At 49.1% G+C, this 17,734-nt stretch overlaps 1 protein-coding gene across 2 annotated transcripts in view; it reads left to right on the top strand.

Moving 5' to 3' along the window:
• IFITM10 (interferon induced transmembrane protein 10) overlaps positions 1 to 8,196 on the top strand; it is a 16,212-nt gene extending 8,016 nt beyond the window's left edge. For both annotated transcript variants that reach the window (XM_011930050.1, XM_011930051.1), the window contains exon 3: positions 7,567 to 8,196. In XM_011930050.1, the coding sequence (XP_011785440.1) occupies positions 7,567 to 7,716 (150 nt within the window). In that variant the 3' untranslated portion in view covers positions 7,717 to 8,196. The remainder of the gene's footprint in view (positions 1 to 7,566) is intronic.
• Positions 8,197 to 17,734: the final 9,538 nt, after the last annotated feature.

Here is a 17,734-nt window from a genome sequence, read left to right as displayed (position 1 = left end):
ATCCATCCACCCATCCATCCTCCATCTGTTCATATATCCATCCACCCATCCATCCTCCATTCATCCATCCATCCATCCACCATCCATCCATCTATCCATCCACCATCCATCCTCCATCTGCCCATCCATCCATCATCTGTCCATCCATCTGTCCGTCCTCCCTCTGTCCATTCATCCAAACTTATATTCAATCCATCCTCCCACATTCCTTCCAGCTCCTCCAAAGAGCCACCCAAACTTCCATCTACCTATGTTCACACATGAGCATTCAGGCTCCCCTACCTGCCCTGCTCTCCCATCCTGTCCCCACCAACCTTCTGCATCAACCCACTGAACTATTCATCTAGCCTCACTTTCTTAGTAATTGCCCACTTTCCTTCCCAGCCCTCCCTGTCAATAGACCCAATCATCCCTCCATCCTGTGACCTCATATGGCTGTGACCTCACATGGCAACACATCTATTCACCCTTCAAGCCATCCACCCACCCTTCCTCCTGCTGCTCCCCAAACTGAGTCACCCTCACCCATTCACTGTGTGCCTTCTTCATACTCAGCGTGCCTCAGCTCACCCCATCTGTCAGCGCAATCCAGCCACTGTCACTTTCTCTATTCCCTCCCTCCTCATCCACCCTGTCTCTCACTTTTCATGCATCAGTTTCTCACATTCTTCTTTTCCCTCTCATTTTTTAAATTTTCCTTGCTTTTGCCCCACTTTTCAGTCACACATTCTCCCCTTCTACCCCCTTCATTCTTTCTACCATCCGCCTATCTGCTTTACCAATATAGCTAATCATTCAGCCGTAAAATTTCCATTCTTCTTTGTTTCCTCTTGTCCATTGCCCATCTGACCTTACAAGCCACATCTATCCCGCCTTTCCTTCCTTTGCTTTATTCATGTCTCCCATTCATGCGCCTCCAAGTTGAGTGGCATGAGCCTGTCCAGCCTGCTGTAACGAATTATCATAGATTAGGTGGTTTATAAACTCTGGATATTTACTTCTCACTGTTCTGGAGGCTGGAAGTCTGAGACCAGGGTGCCAGCATGGTCAGGTTCTGATCAGGACCCTCTTCTGGGTTGCAGGCTGTTAACTTCTGTGTTCTTATCTGCCAGTAAATCCTAGGGCTTCTCTGGGGCCCCTTTTACAAGGGTGCCAATCCCATTCATGACCTAATCCTCTCAAAAGCCCCAACTCCTACCATCACTTTAGGGGTTAGGATTTCACACAGGAATTTGGGGGACATGAACATTAGACCATAACATTACCCTTTCATCCACTTCCATGTCATCCCTTCCTTGTATTTCCTCTCCCCTGTTCCTCCAGTGACCTGTCCCATCCATCTCTATAGCCAGAGCCAGTTCCTCTCTGTACCCATCTGCCCATCCCCACTCTTTTTCCTTCACACATTCACCCATCTGTCATCCGTCAATATTCACAGTCATAGAAGAACTGCCTGGCCACCTAGCCCTCAATTCATCATCAGAATGTCCTTCCATTTTCCTTCCTTCCTTGCTTCGATGGACTCACCCAACTCCCAGCCATCAGCCTGTTCTCTCTCCCACTCTCCTCCTCCCTCTCCTCTGCCCACCCAGCACCATCCATTGCCCCTGCACCCACATGGCTGCCCCATCCTCTATGTCCCACCTCTGCTTGTGCTTCTCAGCCCATTCCGCCATCTAGCACCCTTGTGCCCCCTTTGCCGTCCCTGCTTCTTGGCCCACTCTTCTCGAGCCCCTTTCCTAATTGCTTTTGACTCCCTAACCTTCTGACACTGCGGGGCTCCAGGGCTCAGCCCTCCGTCCTCTCCTTCCTTCACATTCACTCCCTTGGTGCCCCATCCAGTACCATGGCTTTAGTATTAGGCCGTTCTTGCACAGCTGTAAAGAAACACCTGAGAGCGAGTAATTTATAAGAAAAGAGGTTTAATTTGGCAGGCTGTACAGGCAGCACGGTGCTGGTATCTGCTTCTGGGGAAGCCTCAGGAGGCTTCCAGTCATGGCGGAGGGCAGAGTGGGAGCAGGCATCTCACATGGCGAGAGTGGGAGCAAGGGAGAGATAATGGGGAGGCGCTTCACACTTTTAACCAACCAGCTCTCAGGAATTCACTCACTATGGTGAGGACAGCATCAAGCCATGAGACCTGCACGCATAACCCAAACACCTCCCGCCAGGCCCTCTCCACCACTGGGGATCGCTGCAACATAGATTCGGCGGGGACAGATGTTCAAACTATATCAGTTTTAAATACCATCTTTCTGCTGATGCCTCTCAAATTTATATCTCTGCCCTAGACCTCATCTCTGAACTCCAGACTCGCACAAAGTGCTATGCCAAATGTCTACTGTATGTCTAAAGGGCATTCCTAACTTGACATGTCAGAAATTGAACTGCTAAACAAGTCTTCCTTTTGCAACCTTCTACAGCTCCCTGTTCAGTTGATCAAACCCCAAAAACCTTGAGATCACGTCAATTTCCATGCTTTTTATCACACTCTACACCTGATCCCAGCGAACACCATCAGCTCCACCTTCCTTGCATGTCCAGGAGCTGGCCAGGTCTCACTACCTTCACCACTGCTGCCCTGTCTGAGCCACCCTCACCCTCCCCTGGACCATTCAATCCACCTCTCTCTGTCTGTTCGGCTATCTCTTCTTTTTTTTTTTTTTTTTTTGAGATGGAGTCTTGCTCTGTTGCCCAGGCTGGAGTGCAGCGGCACGATGTCAGCTCACTGCAACCTCCACCGCCTGGGTTCAAGCGATTCTCCTGCCTCAGCCTCCCGAGTAGCTGGGATTACAGATGTGCCCCACCACACCAGGCTAATGTTTGTATTTTTAGTAGAGATGGGGTTTCACCATGTTGGTCGGGCTGGTCTTGAACTCCTGACCTCGTGATCCGCCTGTCTTGGCCTCCTAAAATGCTGGGATTACAGGCATGAGCCATCGCACCCGGCCCCCACTGTCTGTTCTTAGCACAGCGGCCAGCACTGCCTGGTTCACATATGTCATATCACGTTCATCTTTCCGGCTCTAAATGACTAAAAAGCACCCTCAGAGCCTGCACCGTGCTGCTGGATGGTCTCCTCTGACCATATATCCTCCCCTTCTCTCTGTGATCTGCTGCCCCTACTCTGCACCTAGTCCTCAGAAGCACCGGGCCCTGCACAGAGAGCTCTATGCGCCCAGGACATGCCTCCCTGTGGATGAACACATGGCCAAGTCTGTCACATTCTTCTGGTCTTTCCTCAAATATCTCCCACCCCACAAGGTCTTTCCTGGCCACCGAGCTAGACTCGCACCTCCTACAGCACTCTCTGTTCCCTTAAGCCTCTTCAGGTTTCTTTTTAGCACACTGAGCACATTACATGTTTTAGTTATTTGTTGTGTTTATTTTCTGTATCTTCTCCCTATAATGTAAGCTGCGTGAGGACAGAGACTCTGTTTTATTCCTTGTGATATAAGCAGGACCTAGAATAGCAACTACCTAGAGCAGACACTAAGTAAATATTGATTGATGATTGACTGATTGATTAATGAATCTATCTACCCATCTACCATCCAGTGGTCTACACTATATTTATCAACAACCCTCCTTCCTATTATCCACCAGTCTTACCCATCCAAAACATATCATAAATTCATTTATCTACCTGTTCCACCCATTCAGCACATGGATCCGTCCCAGCCATCCAGTGTCCATTACTATATCCAGCCATGGACCTGCTCCAGCCATCCAGCGTGCATTCAGAAACCCCTCTGTGCACCTGCCCCTGTAGTCTGGCATCCGTTCCTGTATTCCTGTAACCACCTGTCCATTCACTGAAATCACTTGAAGTTCCAGTCTTTTTTTTTTTTTTTTTTTTTTTTTTTTTGAGACGGAATCTCACTCTGTCACCCAGACTGGAGTGCAGTGACATGAACTCAGCTCACTGCAACCTCCACCTTCCAAGTTCAAGCGATTTTCCTGCCTCAGCCTCCTGAGTAGCTGGGATTACAGGTGCCTGTCACCGTGTCTGGCAAATTTTTTTGTATTTTTAGTAGAGACGGGTTTCACCATCTTGGCCAGGCTGGTCTTGAATGCCTGACCTCATGATCCACCCGCCTCGGCCTCCCAAAGTGCTGGGATTACAGGCGTGAGCCACCGCGCCCGGCCTCCATTCTTTTTATCACACTGCAAACCTGATCCCAGCAAACACTGTCAGCTCCACCTTCAACACATGTCCAGAAGTTGGCCGGGTCTCTCCACCTTCACTGCCACTGCCCTGGTCCAAGCCACCATGAACACATGAGCACACATTCTCGTGTATTCATCTATTTGCCCGTCCTGCCCACTGAGCATGCTCTCACATATCCACACATCACCTCCCATCCAGCAGCCATTCACTTACCCACTTACCCAACTGCCCCACCCATGTGGCATACATTTACATATCCATCTGTCCATTTGGACATACATTCATATGTTCGTCTATACTCCTGTTCCCCCATCCAGCATATACAGACAGTCTCCACCTTATGATGGTTTGACGTATGATTTTTCAACTTCACAATGGCAGGAAAGCCATAGGCACTCAGTACGCTCCTCAGCTTACCGGGCTTGTGAAAAATGCATCATACGAAAATGCATATGAAACGTTCAATTATGACACTTTAAACTTATGATGGATTTATTGGACTATAGCCCCATTGTGCATCAAGAAGCATCGTATTCATAAATTCAGCTATCTGCCTGTCCCACTCATCCAGCATACATTCTTATATCCGTCCAGCCCTCCTCCCTACCCAGCACAAGTTTCTACATCCATTTCTCTGTCCCATACACCCAGTTTCCATCCATATAACACCTCAGCTCCATCCACCCACCTTTCCGGGATCACTCCCCTGCCCTCCTCTTTCCTATCTTCTTTAGCTATGGCTGCCATTTTCCATGCACCCAGTACCCCAGCTGCCTCAGCCTCCTGCCTGCCACTCTATCCGCTTTTGGCACACAGTGTTTCACCCTCCCTCTGCCACATTATTCCTCACTCCAAGTATCCAACAAAGAAATCATGACCAAAGGTTTGTTTTAGGAATTCAGAGTTGTCTTGGTATAAGAAAATCAATCAATTATAATCTACCTTGTTAATGAATTAGAGAAGGAAAATATGTTTATCTTGTGGAAATTCTAATGCAATCATAGACCTCTAGTGATAAGATGAGCATTATCCTTCCTGGTACTTTGAGGTCAAGAATGAGACTCAGCTGCTTGTCCTCATTGCTGCTAACTGGGATTGCTCTGGGATCTTCTTTGCCTCCATGAGAGGAGCTTACTTTGGCCCAGGCTCTGTGGTGGAGTTTCACATCCATCAATTCATTAAGCCTTTCCCGCAAACTTGGGAGGCAGTGCTGTTGTCATCTTCATGTCACAGATGAGGAAATGAGGAGCAGAAGAGTGAGCTGTTAGCTTGCCTAAGGCTGCACACTCTGTGACCCACAGAATCAGGATTGAAATCCAGTCAGTGTTTCTGCATCTGTGCTTTAACCTCTATGCTGTGCTATCTAGGAATAGACTACAAGGAGGAAATAGAACTACTAGTATTTGCTGTAGATATGATTTATTATTAAGAACACGTGGTCAATTAGTACAATATGATAGTTTAGCTGGATACAAAATCAGTTAGAAATACGATTTTAAAATATACTTTTACATGATAATAAAAACCAAAATAAATAGACTAAGTCTAACAAAAGATGTAATAGCTCTTTCTGGAGAAAGTTATACAATTTTATTTTAACAAAGGCATCAAATAAGACCTCAATAAGTGGGTGACACATTCACTCCTTAGAAAGGAATATAAATTTCAATCAGATGTCAGTTTCCTCCAAAACCACTAGCATGAGAACCCGATGAGAGCATAGACTTTCTTCCTGCCTCCTTCCCTACCCTGATTCCTCAATACCTGCTTCTTCACATCATTGATCTCTCCATTTTGATAGCACATTCTGTACAATTTATCTTCCAAGTCATCTACTTGCTCATTTGCCCTTGTTCCCTCCCTTCCCTTCTCTCTCCAACTTTTATTCCAGTTCCACTCCACTGACTCCACTCCGTCTTTCAACCCACTCCCCTCCATCCACTCCATCCATTCCATGCACTCCATTCCATCCACTCCATCCATTCCATCCACTCGATCCATTCCATCCACTCCACTCCATCCATTCCATCCATTCCACTGACTCCACTCCATCCATTCCATTCATTCCACTCCATCCATTCCATCCTCTCCACTCCATCCATTTCATCCACTCCACTCCATTCACTCCATCCACTCCACTTCATCTTCTCCATCCACTCCACTTCATCTTCTCCACTCCATCCACTCCATCCATCCACTTCACTCCACTCTATCCATCCACTCCATCCACTTCACTGCATTCACTCCATCACTCCACTGCATCCATTCTACTCTATTGCACTTCACTGCATTTACTCCACTTCACTCCATTCCACTCCACTGAATTGCATTCTCTCTTTCCCTTCCCCACTTCCTCTATCCTCTTTTTTCTCTCCTCTCCCTTTGTTCCTTCCACTATTCTGCCTCTTCCATCCATCCACCCACAAGCCAAACCATTCATGCTTCCATTCTTCCACTCAGTTACGCACCCATCGCCCTGACCACCCATCTATCCCCTGTCCGTCCACTCTTCTGACCTGGGTCTCCTGTCCATCTGCCTAATCTGTGCACTAAGGGATCCAGGCATTAGTCAGCCCCAGTATCTATCTGCCCACCTTCCTTCTTTCAGCCGAGCCCCAATCTACTAAGGCAAAGACTTTTTGCCTCTTCCTCTCTTTCCATTCTCTTTCCTTTCCTCATCCTGGTTTCTTCTTACAGCAAACTCACGCACATATCTGTGGATGTGATAGAAGGAAAGAGTGCTGAGGAGGGAGGGCCCTATAACTCATTCTGAATGAAGGTCACTTCTTGGAAATGAGTCCAGCTCAGTCCACTGCCTCCCCAAGACTTCCTGAGTGCCAGCCCACTCCCTTCACCTTCATATCCCTCCCCAAAGGCCCTGGAGACTGCTGTCTCTCCTGCCAATGCACAACGCTCATCCTCAGAGCATCCCAGTTAATTTTAAACTAAGCAGAGCCAATCAAATTAGGAGAGAGTTGTGTCACCCCATCCTCCAATCATATTCTCTCTGAGGCCAACTTCTTTTATTTTGATCATTTAAAACTTGCAAAAAAGGAAAAGAATTTCTTTATATCCTTCACCCAGATGTCCCAAATGTTAACATTTTACCATATTCGCTTTTCTCTATATATATAAATACATCTTACCTACTTTATAAACCAGTAGAGGGTTGAGAGCTTTCAGACATGATGCCCCTGTGCCCCTAAGTTCATCAGTGTCTGGTACCCCAGGGTGGAGACATGTTCCTCCAGAACCATAGTTCATTCGTCAGCTCTCGGAAACAAGGCACTGATACTGTGCTGAGTGCTGCGACACTGGCCCTGCTGGGCTCCTAGCTGCTCCGGTGCCCTGCTCCCTGGCTGACTGTCTGTTTCCTCTCCTCCTCCCGGCTTCAGGTGCGAGACAAGAAGCTTCTCAATGACCTGAATGGAGCCGTGGAGGATGCAAAGACGGCCCGGCTGTTCAACATCACCAGCTCTGCCCTGGCAGCCTCCTGCATCATCCTCGTCTTCATCTTCCTGCGGTACCCCCTCACCGACTACTAAGGCCTGCCAGGCATGTCCGCTGGCGGAGACAAGCACTGAGACATGTTTATTCTCATGGTCCCTGAAACGCAGGATCCCATGAGGTTGGGGCAGGGCAGGGCTTCTCGTCCTGGGGCTCCCTTGAGCTGCGAACCAGGCAGTAAGGCCATCAGAAGCTGAGTACAGCAAGGGGGCAGTGAGCTTGGCCCTCAGGCCACCCCCTCCGCCTCCTGGCCTCTGCCCTGCCCGTGTCTGGGGCCTGGGGGCTTCTCCCCTCGCTGCTGCACCCTGGCTTCCAGTGTCTGTGTCCCTGCCTTCACGTGCCCCTTCCCAGGCTCCTGGGGCTCCTTGGACCTGACACCTAACAGGAAGGGCTTATGCAAAAGTGTCCCAGGATGGGACGACTCACTCTATGCTCCCTGACCCTGCCTCCTCCACGCTGTGACCCTGCTCAGAGCCCTTGTGTCTGTGAACTTACAATGAAATACCCACGCGGCTCCAGCCCAGCCTTCTACTTTGTGTCCCTGGCAGGGCCTGGAAAAGTCTGGAGGCTTTGCAAGCCTCCTTCAGGAACTGCCTGGTGGTCAGGGCTCCTGGCGCTGCGTCATAGCGGACTGCAGGACAGTCTGCTCCATTACAGCTGTGCCAGACGGTGAATGGGGGGTGGGCATTTGGTGGAAGTACCCCAAACTCGAGTCGCTTAGAGGGTCAGGCAGCCTCCTGGGGGGACGGAAGTGGGTAGAGCACAGCCTCAGCTGCCTGCGTTGGCCAAATCAGAGCAAAGGAAACCACACATTCACTCAGAAGGAAGCAGCAGGCAGAGACGATAGACCCCTGGCTAACCCGTGTCGCTCCTGAAGGGCTCTGGGACCCAGGCAGACCCCTTTACCTCTCTCGTGCCCATCTCCTTAGCTGTAAAATAGGAAAATGGCCTTTCACTTCTACAATCACTGTGAAAATCAACTGAAGATGCTGTTCAAAGGCCGAGACAGCGCCATCCCGGTCCACGGCACGTGCCGTCTGCAACGTGGAAGGCAGGATGCAGGGATGGGCTCTGTCCCCTTGGAACTCAGGCAGAGTCATGGGGGTGCCGGTCAGCCCTGAAGACAAATCTGATGAGGGTGCACTAGGAAAAGCGCAGGGTGTCAAGGCACACGAAGGAGGCAGGGAGGTGGAAATGAAGAAGACGAGGCAGTGGCCATGGGTGCAGAGCCTTGCGCCGTGGGGGCCCCGCTGGTCTGGAAAACTGCGGGAAATCCCGCAGCTCAGGTGTGCAGTGGGAAGGACTTGTTAGCCCATGGGAAGGCAGGCGAACTTTCCCAGGGAAGGGGCATGGCCGTGCGCTTCGTGTTTTGGGAAGATCGTGCCCTCTGGGGTAGTGAGGCCAGCTTGGAGGGGATCCCAGTGGACAGAGGTGGATGCAAGTGGAGGAGCTGAGCCTAGGCTGGGGCCAGCAGCAGAGGGTTGGACAGCAGGGCGCCTGGCAGCTGTGCAGGCCGTGGGGTTGACTGGCTTGGGAGGTAAGCTGGGGGAGAAGCCGGAGGATTCCTGCCCCTTAACTTGGACAGCCCAGTGGGTAGAGAGGGCTGTGTACCAACAGCAGGAAACCAGGGAGAAGAAGATGTTGACTTTGAGACGCCAAGCAGAGAAGGGAAGAGCCTTCTGGGCTGGAGACGTGGGATGCCTCGGAAGGGAGGACCTTGAGCTAGCAGCAGATGGGACAGACGCAGGAGACAGGGCACACCATGGCAGAAGTGCAGTGAGCAAGAGGCAGGTCACAGTCTTGACCCAGAAACCTGCAAAGGAAGGCAGGGTGGCCAACACCTGCCCATGGGCCTGGGGTGCAGCCCAGGCGGAGGTGGAGGGATTGCTCAGGGAAGAGGGGAGGGGAGGGGAGTGTGTGACCTCAAAACGGGAGGGCTTGGGGGTCCGAGTCGAGAGAGGGGACAGGGTGGGGACCATGTGGGACTCTTGAGCACCGACCCTTCACCCCAGGCAGTGGTGGGATGGGTGGGCAGGAGGCGGCGGCTGCGAGGCTGATGCAGGGCTGCATGGAGCTGTCATCGATCGTGCCTCTTGGAGGATGGTGGGAGAAGTGCCAGGGGCGGCTGAACGCCTCACCGAGCATGTGGGCAGCCCGGTCGTGGGCACTTTGGATGCTTGCACCATTAGACCCAGAGGCTTTCCTGGATGAGCCTGGGCTGGAAAATGATGGCAGAGGCTGCTGGGCCTTGGAAGAGAGAGGATCCTGGCTTCTAATTCCTGGGGCACCTGGGGGAGACCTCGGTCCTGGGTCATGACGTCAGCTAAGGCCGACCCCAGTGTCCAGGTGTCATCCATGTTATGCCTGGGAGAGAAGAAAGTAGAGGGGCAAATGCTTTCTTTCCCCATTTCCTTAACCTTCGATGCCAGTGCTGGTGGCTGCCTGGGACAGGGGCCAGGAGGAACCACACCTGCATTAGGGAAGCCCGCAGCCAGCTTTTCCCTGAGATGTGCCTGTGCCTGGCTGAAGCTTTCTGAGTTCATGTTGGGGAAATGGAACGGTTACCTTCCAGCCAGTAGAGGCACCCCTAGCTCTTGGAATGTTTGCATCCAACTCCGGGCAATGTGGGGCTACAAAGGCCCCTGGCTTCCACACCCTGGGGACCGGGGGAAGATGGGTGCTCCCGCGGTGGGTGTCCACGGTGAGGTCAGGACCCCACAGCAGGTGCACTCTCGCCCTTAGCAGGCGAGCAAGCAGGCATCAGCTCCGGCGCTGGGGTCTGGCTTAAAAGTCTGTGTCTCTGCCTGTCTGTACTCATGCCTGACCTGCTGGCGCTCCCTGTCCACTGCACTCCTCCCACCTCATTTTTATGTGATTTTGCACAGTGCCTGGCAAACATTTGACGTTCAATAAACATTGTATGAATGAAAGAAAGAATCCCCCTCTCGCTCGCTCTCTCTGTCCTTCTCCCTATGTGCCTCCATATATTTCTGTATCTTTTGGGAGTCAGGTGACTTTCCCTGCCCTCCCTTCTCCCCATACTGCCCTGGTCACTGCCCTTGGGACCCCAGCCCAACAGCCCAGTTTAAAAGGATTGGGGCTGGGCACAGTGACTCATGCTTATATTCCCAGTGCTTTGGGAGGCTGACACAGGAGGATCACTTGTGCCCAGGAACTCAAGGCTGCAGTGAGCCATGATTGCACCACTGCACTCCAGCCTGGGTGACAGAGCGAGACCCCATCTCAATACATAAATAAATAAATAAAGGATCAGGACTGAGGGGAGTGCAAAGGCTGAGCCTCACTGTGCATCTGTGTGTGTGTGTGTGTGTGTGTGTGACTGTGCATGTGTGTTGCATGTCCATGTGACCATGCATATGTGTGATTGTGTGCACATGTGTTCATGTGTGTGTAGTGTGTGTGCATGCATGCTTTTGTCTGTGTATGTGTGTATGTGTGTGATTGCTTATGTGTGACTGTGTGCATGTATGTGCTCTGTGTGACTGCATGTGTGTGACTAATTGCATGCATATATTATGTGTATATGTGTTTGCATGTATGTGACTGTACATGTGTTTGCATGTGTGTGACTGCATGTGATGTACGTGCTATGTGTGCATGTGTGTGTGACTGTGTGCGTGTGTGTGTTGTGTGTACAAGTGTGTGCCTGCGTGCCTGTATGTAAATGTGCTTTGTGTGATTGTATGTGTGTGACTGTGCATGCATGTGTATGTGTTGTGTGTACATGTGTATGCATGTGTGTGGATGTGTTGTGTGTGCATGTTTGTGACTGTGTGCATGTGTGTGGCTATGAACGTGTGTGTTGTGTGTACATGTGTGTGCATGTGTGTGGCTGTGCATGTGTGCATGTGCTGCATGTGACTGTGTATGTGTGTGTGACTGTGCATGTGTGTATTGTGTATTGTGTATGTGTGCTGTGTGTGGCTGTGTGTATGTGTGTGTGACTGTGTGCATGTGTGTATTGTGTATGTGTGCTGTGTGTGTTGTGTATACATGTGTGCATGTACGTGTGCATGTGTGTATTGTGTATGTGTTCTGTGTGTGGCTGTGTGTATGTGTGTGTGACTGTGTGCATGTGTGTATTGTGTATGTGTGCTGTGTGTGGCTGTGTGCATGTGTAGGATGTGTGTGCATTGGGGAGGATGTGCTATAGGGTCATCCCCCAGCCTCCCTTCCTGTGACCACAGTGGCCCAGAGCTCTATAGGCTCCCCTGCCCTTGCCAAGCCACTGCCCACTCCAACAGGCGGCAGAGCTTGATGCCTCTTCTCCAGACATGGGAAATCCACATAACATTCTTTCCTAATTGCATGTGCTCAGCAGTCCCACGGGGGCTTTAGAGACCAGGAATATATGTTCCCTGGGGTCCTCCTGCTCCCAGAGCGTGCAGCTGACTAGCTCAGATGGATGGGGGCACAAGGGGCTGGGGAAATCTCTGATTCCACCAAACCACAGGGCCCGCTGAGGCGAGCTCCACTGCACTGGACCTCAGGATGAGAGGAACTGCCCTTGACAGGGACTGGGCGGAGAGGGGAACTGTTCTGAGACAGAAAAGGGACAGGAATCTCCTCCCCATCCCCCTTCACATCCACCTGCTGAGCTGGAGGCTTTGCAGGGGTGGTCAGGGGCGGCTGGCAGCCAGGACGGGAGATGTGCTCCTGGGAGACTGGCCAGAGAGGCTGTGATGGTGGGAGAGGCAGAAGTAGTCCCTGGAAACAGCATCTGAAAATGGCCCACAGCTGATAAGCTCCATCAACCCCCCAATTCAAGACCAGTGAAGCCCACACGATAGAACACTAAATCCCTGACCGAGGCCATCACAACCAAACTGTGCAGCACCAGAGACACAGAGGAAAATGCCTTCGAAGCAGCCAGAGAAAATCGATTATTTTCAAAGTAGTAATGATGACTTTTAGCCAAAAATAGTGAGCTGTCCGTGACCTATAGGAAAGAATTCCTTTAAACAAAAACTTCTTAAATGTGAAATATAACGCACAGAATAGTGCCCAAAGTCAATTAAAGTAACATTTTTTAAAATGTACAGCTTGATGAATCTTCACAAAACAATCACCCATCAATTTAGCCATAAAATATCAAGAAAGAGCACTTTGTCCAGACCCCTGGAAGCCCCCAGGGGCTCCTTCTGACCCGCCCCCCTTCTTTCCCAGCTGGGACCCGCCACCCTGACTGATCCACACCCAGTAATCAATCCCAAGTTCCTGTGTACATTTTGACGACCTGCGAGCGCATCCCTCAGCGCCGTCACCTGTTAAACAGGCTCCCGATTTTTGGAGCTTTTTATGAATGGAACCGGGCCATGCACTCTTTCGTGCTTGTTGTTGTGCGCGGAGTCACCCCCCTGGGATTCACTGCGGTGCTTATGAATTTTCGTTGCAGCCTGACATCCATTTCATCATGTACCACAGCGTACATATCCGTTTTACCACCGACAAACGCTTGGACTGTTTCCATCTTGGCATTTAGGGGCAACACTGCTGCGAGCATCCCTGTGCACGCTGCCTGGGGCCCCCGGCTCCCGTGTCTCTTGGGCAGATCCTTCGTGGTGGGATCGCCGAATTATGAGGTTTGCCGATCCTCCACCTCAGCAGGCAACGCCCGCCCTCCAAGGTGGCTGCGCCTCCCTCAGCACTGTGTGTGTTCCCACCGTTTCATTTCCTCCCCAGTGCCCCTGCTGTCAGTCTCTCTCTTTTTTTTTTTTTTTTTTTAATTTTATCCACTCAAGGGAACACGTGGTGGTATCTCGCAGTGGTTTTGGTTTGTGCTTCCCAGAGGGGTGAGGAAGTCGAACGTCTTTTCTGTGCGCTGACTGGCCGTTTGGTTTTCCTCTTTGTGAAATGCCTGTTTCAGTGTCTTGACCATTTCTTTCCCACCAGGCTGTCAGTTTCTCCGTGATTCTAGGGGTTCTCTCAGGACAGCGTGTCCACGTCCTCTGATGGTTCTACGCAGTACAGATAATTTCTTCCGCCTGGAGGCTTTCCTCCTCACTCTCTTGATGACATCTTTTTATAAACAGAAGTTTCCAATTTTAATATAGTCACAATTACCAACATCTTCCATTTGGTTACTGCTTTTCTCTGCAAGACACAAATAGAGTGATCATCATGAAAAACGGTGCATTTGACAAATCTGGGCACAGGTGGGGCAACTTCTGGGTTGCTGGGAAGGTTCCGTTTGCTGATGCTGGTGGTGGTTGCATGAGTATTTGCTTTATAAAAGTCATTAAGTTGTACATTTATGATTGATGTAGTTTTCTGTATAATATTTATGTCCTTTATATATTGCAGTATTACGCATAAATGCCACAATGGGAAATAACTCAAATGTCTACCGACATATTTTCATATGCATATGAAAATAAAATAAATAAATATGCACATCTTTGGGTTCAAGTAATATCTGTGAGAGAAACTATTCTTATATTTATTCATAAATAATTCCAATGCGTAGAATAGAATATCGCTGGAAGAAAACTGGCTCTGGGAAGGGAAGTGAGCAGTGGTGATTAGTAATTTTTATTGTGAATGAAGCTGCACAGAGAGGAGAATGTAGGGGCATCCCTGTGGAGAAGGTACTCAAGGAGGAGGGCAGGAGGCTGGGCACGGAGAGGAGGGGCTGCAAGGAGGGGGCCAGAGCCAAGCATGATGAGAAGGGCATCTGCAGGGAGATAAGCAGTGGCAATGGGAGGGAGGTGGTTACACCCAGGGGGTCGGTAAAAGAAGTAAAGATATTAAAGCTAGTGGGAGTCCTCTTTCTCACTGTGGGCAGAGAGTGACAAATATTGAAAGGTATGAAACTAGAATGCAGCCTGAGGTGTTGGATTGGAGTTGGAGGAATCCATTTATTCTCCAGCTCCTTCCTCTAAGAGACTCTGGAAGCAGCAACCCCACCCACTTCCTCCAGTGGCAGACCCTGGGCCCTAAATACCACCCACCACCAACAGGACCCGGGGCTCCCTGGGGAAGCAGCTGTTTCCAGACTGAGACAGGTCAGGGGCAGGATGAGCCAGGGCGAGGACTTGCAGAAAACACACAGGAGTCGCTTCCTACCGGCCACGCCAGAGACAACTTGAGCACCAAAACCAATCATGTTAGTCAAGATTCCAGTTCATTAAATAAAATAGGAACCTGAGTTTAATATACTGATGTTAATAAATCAATAAACTGGAAGTTGAACAACCACAGGGATCTTTAGTTCCAAAGAAACTTCCTGAAGAGTCATCGCAATCACAAGGAAACTTTATGACTTTATGCCTTCAGAGGTAACTTTACAGGCAGGGAAGCCCAGCAAGCATCACCTTGATCAAACGATCAAAGTGAACGTCATCAATAACCAGATAAATCAAAACTATTCACCACCTGATGGGATGCACTGAGAAGAACAGAGTCGTTTCTGTGATATTTCTGCCGGTTAAGGACTGAATGTTTGTGTCACCTCCACTGTGACAGTATTGATGGCAGGGCCTTTGGGAGCTGATCAGGGTTAGATGAGGTCGTGAGGATGGGACCCCCATGATGGGGTTAGTATCTTTACCAGAAGAGACACCAGAGGGCTTGTTCTCTCTCTCCGCCAGCCTGTGAAGACACAGTGAGAAGGCGGCCGTTTGCAAGCCAGGAAAAGAGCCCTCACTAGGACCCAAATCTGCCAGCACCTTGATCTTGTACTTCCAGCCTCCAGAACTGCAACAGAATAATGTTTTTTGTTTCAGATACCATGTCATAGTAGCTGTGGCAGCCTGAGCTGACTAATATCCTGCCAAAAATGCACAGCCAAACACCAGATAGACCCAAACTGGGACCCAGCTGGGAGACTAGTTTTTGTATTTTTAGCAGAGATGGGGTTTCGCCATGTTGGCCAGGCTGTATTTATTTTGAGACTGGGTCTCACTCTATCACCCAGGCTGGAGTGCAGTGGCACAATCACGGCTCACTGCAGCCTCGACTTCCCGGACTTCAGCAATCCTCCCACCTCAGCCTCCTGAGTAGCTGGGAACACAGGCACATGTCACCACACCTGGCTAATTTTTGTTTTTTGGTAGAGATGGGGTCTTGCAATGTCACCTAGGCTGGCCTTGAACTTCTGAGCTCAAGCAGTCCACCTGTCTCAACTTCCCAAAGTGTTGGGATAACAGGCGTGAGCCACTGTGCCCGGCGGTAAACAACAGTTTTTTTTCTTTTTCTTTGTTTTTTTTTTGAGACGGAGTCTTGCTCTGTCCCCCAGGCTGGAGTGCAGTGACGTGATCTCGGCTCACTGCAAGCTCCGCCTCCTGGGTTCACACCATTCTCCTGCCTCAGCCTCCCGAGTAGCTGGGACTACAGGTGCCCGCCACAACGCCTGGCTAATCTTTTACATTTTTTGTAGAGACGAGGTTTCACCACATTAGCCAGAATGGTCTCAATCTCCTGACCTCGTGATCCACCCACCTTGGCCTCCCAAAGTGCTGGGATTACAGGCGTGAGCCACCGCACCCAGCGTTTTGTTCTTTTTTAAAGCGGCATTGACTAATTTAACTTTTAACTGCAGTGATTATCCACTTATTGTAACATTGAATATAATTATGATATAGTTAGATTTAAATCTACCTTTGTTTTGCAACGTTTTACTCGCTCGCTTGTTTTCCCTCCTATTTCTTTTCTGCCTTTTGTTAGATGGATCGAATTTTGTTTGTTTGTTTGTTTGAGAGGGAGTTTCTCTGTTGCCCAGGCTGGACTGCAGTGGCGGGATCTCAGCTCACTGAAACCTCCACCTGCCAGGTTCAAGCGATTTTCCTGCCTCAGTCTCCTGACTAGCTGGGATTACAGGCGAGCGCCACCACGCCAGGGTAATTTTTTGTACTTTTAGTAGAGATGGGGTTTCACCATGCTGGCCAGGCTGGTCTCAACTCCTGACCTTGTGATCCATCCACCTCAGCCTCCCAAAGTGCTGGGATTACAGGTATGAGCCACTACGCCTGGCCAAATCAAATGTTTTTATTTCATTTTATCTCCATTAGAATTTTAGCTATACACTTTTGTAATTATCTCTTAGGAGTAATAATATGACAACAGGAGTTACTGGCTTGTTACAGTCTAAAGAAAGTTGTACTTTTACCACTTCCCAAAAACAGTACAGGCATTTTATAGAAATTTAACCACGTCTACCTCCTCCCGCCCTTTGTGCTATTGTCATTTTATATTTTACTTCTATATATGTTATAAACATCTGTAATCTCATTGTTTTAAATACCCAGTCTCTCTCTCCCTCTCTCTCTCTCTCTCTCTCACTCTCTCTCTCTCTCTCTGTCTCTCTCTGTTTTTCCATGTATTGACTTGCATACTTACTCAGCCTTTCCAGGACACTGTCTTCTGTTTTGAAGTTCTGCATTCTATCTGCGACAATTTTTTTTCAGCACAAAAATCTCCCTTAAGTGTTTCCTGCAGCAGCCTGGCTGGTCTGAAAAGGTCTTTGCTTTTATTTTTGAAGGATATTTTTGTTGACTATAGAATTCTAAGTTGGCCATCTTTTTCTTTTAAAAATCAACAACACGCTGTCATCCCATTCTCTTATGGTTCCCATTGTTTCTGATGAGAAATCAATTAACTTATAAAACCAGTCAGTTATATTGACAGTCTCATAAAAGACTGTCTTTAATTTGTATATTTTCTATTCATCTTTCTTTGAATTTACTAATTCATTCTTCTGCTATGTTCAGTGTATTATTGAATACACCCAACACGTTTTTAGAAGAATCATAGTTGATTGCAGAAAATCTTGATTAGGACTCTTGGCTTGTGTGAAGGGAAACAAAAGAATATGTTAAGAACCCTCCTCTGAAGATTCATGACGCATATTAGCTAGGTAAAATAAAACTCATAAAAGGCATGTTGCTTAGCCTGTTGAGTGTTGCTTAATCCAACATTTTCTATACATTGTATATTTTAAGCAAAATTTAATTATACCTTGATTATTGCCAAACACTTTAGGAAATACTAACTTAGAACATAATTTGTGTAAGTATCTCAGGACCTACTCTCAGAAAG

Source organism: Colobus angolensis, unplaced genomic scaffold (assembly GCF_000951035.1).
Source record: "Colobus angolensis palliatus isolate OR3802 unplaced genomic scaffold, Cang.pa_1.0 Scaffold84, whole genome shotgun sequence".
Lineage (NCBI taxonomy): Eukaryota > Metazoa > Chordata > Mammalia > Primates > Cercopithecidae > Colobus > Colobus angolensis.
Note: the sequence above shows the minus strand (reverse complement) of the source record. Positions and strands in the feature narration are given on the sequence as shown.